The sequence below is a fragment of the Mangifera indica genome, chromosome 8, assembly GCF_011075055.1.
Source record: "Mangifera indica cultivar Alphonso chromosome 8, CATAS_Mindica_2.1, whole genome shotgun sequence".
NCBI classification, from domain to species: domain Eukaryota; kingdom Viridiplantae; phylum Streptophyta; class Magnoliopsida; order Sapindales; family Anacardiaceae; genus Mangifera; species Mangifera indica.
This window is the reverse complement of record NC_058144.1, coordinates 3,055,078-3,059,664: the sequence shown is the minus strand read 5'-3', so window position 1 is coordinate 3,059,664 and position 4,587 is coordinate 3,055,078. Positions and strand designations below refer to the sequence as shown.

At 38.1% G+C, this 4,587-nt stretch overlaps 1 protein-coding gene across 1 annotated transcript; it reads left to right on the top strand.

The window, feature by feature from the left end:
• The first annotated feature begins 236 nt into the window (after positions 1–236).
• Positions 237–4,016, top strand: LOC123222943 (phospholipase A1 PLIP2, chloroplastic-like). Its single transcript, XM_044645970.1, has 5 exons — positions 237–1,179; positions 1,876–2,376; positions 2,492–2,551; positions 2,805–3,221; positions 3,335–4,016. The coding sequence occupies exons 1-5, from the start codon at positions 520–522 to the stop codon at positions 3,896–3,898; spliced, it is 2,202 nt and encodes a 733-aa protein (XP_044501905.1). The 5' UTR covers positions 237–519; the 3' UTR covers positions 3,899–4,016.
• Positions 4,017–4,587: the final 571 nt, after the last annotated feature.

Sequence of the window (4,587 nt, the reverse complement as noted above, 5' to 3'; positions counted from 1 at the left end):
AGACTTAAACATATTTTATACATAAATTTTTTTTTTCTCGTTTAAATTACCTAAAACACCGGTATCTGAGTTATGGTTCCACAGTAACAGGCGATTTCGTAGGAAGCAAGTACTCATCACAATTCACACATGTGACACACGTAAAAAATATTTCTTTATCTAAAACGATGCCGTTTCTGAAATATTCAGCTATGTATTTGAAGAGAAATGACAGAATTTCCCGGAAATAAATACCGTTAGGGTCGGGGACCTGTTTGGTTGCAAACGCACGGCAAAACCCGCTACTTCCAAATGCTCCCATAGCTTTCGTTAGTAGCCTATAAAGAATGGATTAAAGAAGCAGCTGCAACCACAATAAGAAGAAGAAGAAAACGATTCAAAGATTGTGTGCGTGCACGTTAACGCCAACATTTTCGGATGCACACGTACGTACATTAGCACTTTCCGATCATCTAGCAATAACATTTTATAAGGAGAATAAATATCAAATAAACCGAAGCAGGAGAGAGAGCGAAAGATATGGATACTTTGTGCTTGAAAAGCGGGATCACTGGAATAGCTCCGTCGATCTCCGTGGGCGGGGGCGTTGAAGTCCGTTCAAACGCAACACAACAAATGAGTGCGGTTGGGAGGTCCAGGGTGGATAAATCAACGGGGGCTACGCTGCCTAACAAAACGATGTCGTCGAGGTTGTTTTTTTTTGGATATCCTTTCAAGTCGTTGTGGCCGGGGCTGGGGGGAGGTGATGGAAATAGTAAAAGATACAAAGGGATTGCATTAGAAGACGCCGTTTTGGTGGAGAATGGAGATAAGTCGAATGCTGAAGTCTGTTGCGAGAATGAAACGACAATGGAGACATCGTATAGGGAAGGGCGTGGTGGGAATTGGGTGTTGAAGATTCTGCACGTGAGGTCTCTCTGGAAAGACAGAGAAGACACGAGACATCGTGAAGGATTGGAGAAGGAACAGGGTGCTATGGTGGATGGTCAAATGGACGATGACGAAGCTGATGATGAGGAGGAATGTGAAGTTTGTAAAATTGATGATGACGAAAAAGAGTTTGAGTTTGACAAAGAATCTTTTTCAAGTTTGCTACGGAAGGTTTCATTAACTGAAGCCAAGCTCTATGCTCAAATGTCATATTTGGGGAGCTTGGCTTATTGCATTCCAAAAATCACGGTATGATTTAGTTTTTTCTCCTTTTTGAGGTAGAAGTGTCTTTGCTGGATGGTTTACATTATAATCATGTTTGAAAGTCCGTAGTTTTCTGATCTTTAGCATTGAGAGCTGGTGTAGATCTTTTCTGAAGAAATCTAATCGAACTGTTTGGCTCTCAGTTCTTATATTGTTTATATCTTTGAAATTTTCTCAATTTCTTTAATGTTTTATGTTTCCACTATGAATAACTTGCGGTATTATGAAAAAATTTTAATTTGCTTTAGATCTGGAGGAAAGATCTTGTGTTAATTTGTATATTCTGGGGTTCAAGAGATAATTGTTAACGAGGTTCCAAACTATGAGTATAAACACATATAAATACCATGTTAAGTCCAATGGAAAAAAAAAGGTTGAAGAAATGGGTACCTTATCAGGCAAGATTTTGATTACATAGATATTTCTACAGTTTGATAGATGGGATTGAGCAGTTTCTGATGCATTTTGGTCATACAAACTCTATTAATGTTTTCTCTGTTATCCTCAGTCTATAATTTAAATATATGAAGGGGTGATCCTTTATTTTATCATTATATTGGAATTTCATCTGTCAATTCCCTATTTTCTGTAAACTGACTTTGGTATGCATTGAATGTGCATACCAACTATCGTGGTATGCTTAACCAGAATGGAATATGTATTTTATTTCCTTTTGGTCAGACAGGAAATCTACTCAAATATCGTGGCCTACGGTATGTGACTTCTTCAATAGAGAAAAAAGATTTGGCAATGAAACATGAGAAGAATCAGGTGGCTTCTGAAAAGCAGGAAGCAGAAAGCAAGCCAGAGGATGAGGCCAAAGGCAAGGAACAGAAAAACAATGGTTATCGAATCAGTGCATCTACTGCTTATCAAATAGCTGCCTCTGCTGCTTCTTATCTACATTCTCACACAAAGAGCATTCTACCATTCAAATCCTCAAAATCCGATGCTTGTGCAAATTTATCAGAAAGAGGCAGTAGAACTGATGGCAATATTAATATGATGAATGCAGAGGTAGCCTCTGTCATGGCAACCACTGATTCAGTGACGGCTGTGGTTGCTGCAAAGGAGGAAGTGAAGCAAGCTGTTGCAGATGATTTGAAATCAACACGTTCATCACCCTGTGAGTGGTTCATTTGTGATGATGATCAAAGTTGTACGAGGTTCTTTGTCATTCAGGTAACACAGAATGAGTTTATTCTAAAATTTAATCTAACTAATGATATGAAGCACTCATCAAAACTTTTTTCATAAGGTCGCTTATTTGAACTTGGTTTTTTCTTTTTTGGTTTAGGGGTCTGAATCTTTGGCATCCTGGCAGGCAAATTTACTTTTTGAGCCTTGTCAGTTTGAGGTAATTTTTATGTTGTATATTTGCTAAATATTAATTGGCTGTTCTCATCTTATTTAATAATTTTTTAATTGAATTGTGAATTCTCAACATTTGAGACGCTTGAGGTAGATGTCTTTGCTTTCTTATGAAGTTGTATTAGGTAATATATGATGAATGCTATTAAGGGTTTCTCATGCATGCAATTTATAGAATGGAAAAAAAAGGGATCAATTAGATATGTTTACAAGGACTGACAAATGCAATTTTTCTCTAGGAATTCGATGTGCTTGTGCATAGAGGTATATATGAGGCTGCAAAAGGGATATATGAACAGATGTTGCCTGAAATTCATGCACACTTAAAGGCTTGTGGCAAACTTGCAACATTCCGCTTCACTGGACACTCTCTTGGGGGTAGCTTGTCACTACTTATAAACCTTATGTTGCTCATACGGGGTGAAGTGCCAGCATCTTCCTTGCTTCCTGTGATAACATTCGGTGCACCGTCTATCATGTGCGGAGGTGATCATCTTCTTCACAAGCTTGGGTTGCCACGAAGTCATGTTCAGGCAATAACAATGCACAGAGATATAGTCCCTCGGGCCTTCTCTTGTAATTATCCTAATCATGTTGCAGAGCTTCTGAAGGCTGTTAATGGGAAATTCCGTAATCATCCTTGTCTAAATAACCAGGTATAATTTCTAGTGTCATAGAAAGAAGTTTCAACTTATATAATATTCAAGTTAATCATGTAAGTCAACTTTTCAAGTAGCTGACTTATACATGTCTCTACCATTTACTGCAGAAACTATTATATGCTCCAATGGGGGAGCTTCTAATACTACAGCCGGATGAGAGAATTTCCCCTGAACATCCCCTCCTTCCTTCTGGCAGTGGGTTATATTTTTTAAGCTGCCCATTGTTGGACACTGGTGATGCTGAGAAGCAGCTGCAGGCTGCAAAGTTGGTATTCTTTAATTCCCCACACCCACTTGAGATCCTAAGTGATCGCTCTGCATATGGTTCTGAAGGAACGATTTTCAGAGATCATGATATGAATTCTTATTTAAGATCTGTGCGGAGTGTGATTCGCCAAGAGCTGAATCAGATCAGGAAGGCCAGGAGAGAGCATCGTCGCAAGTTTTGGTGGCCTCTTGTGTTACCGCATGGAATATATTCTGGTCACATGTCAGCAAACTTGGGAGGCCTATACCAATTCAGATTTTCTGGCATCCTTCATACCGGTAAAGAATCCTTAAAACGATTTAGCAGGCTTGTTGCATCACAGTGCATGCATTTGCTTGTGGTGCTCTTGTTCCCTGCAAGATTGTTACTTCTAGGGGCATATAACCTGATCAGCTTCAGATGAGTGGTCTAATGGGTTGCCACAATGTATATACTTTGATAGAGAAGATTGTACAGTGAGGGCACATGGCTGGCTATTTAGTTGGTTAGTTAATTTGGATTAACTGATTTTTTCTTTTTCATTGGATTTGGATATCAAAAGCAATTGATATATTGAAATGATATGTAAAGAAAAAAGAAACAGACAATATCATTCGATAGAAAAATGAAATTATAGTTTGGATTCAGTTTTGGATGACCTAAGTCTCAATTTGTTACATGCAATTTCAAGATTGTGAAAGTTTAAGAACTCTTGCTAAAATTGATGGATAAATCTTAGATGGATGCAATAATTTCATTTGACTATGAGTTTTATAGAGCAGTTAATTAAATTGAAGTGGTTCAAGAAAACAGTGTGTAATAAATTTGCCGGCTGGTGCATTGCGTGGATGGTATTTCAAAATATCTCAATCAGTCATCAGTACTTCGGTCGTTTTAGCTCCGGATGGTGTTAAGTTGCCTAACTTGGGCACATTCTAAAGAAACACAAAATGCATTACTATTACTTTTTTACTTAAATTTTCTCTGGGATATTTGAACCCTAAAGTTTATGCTCTTCTGCGTGAGTTTTAACCATGTAGTTATTGACCCGGGACTTGTTGGCATTTCTTTGTATTTTTCGAGACACCAAAATATTTGCTAGTCAAATGTGTC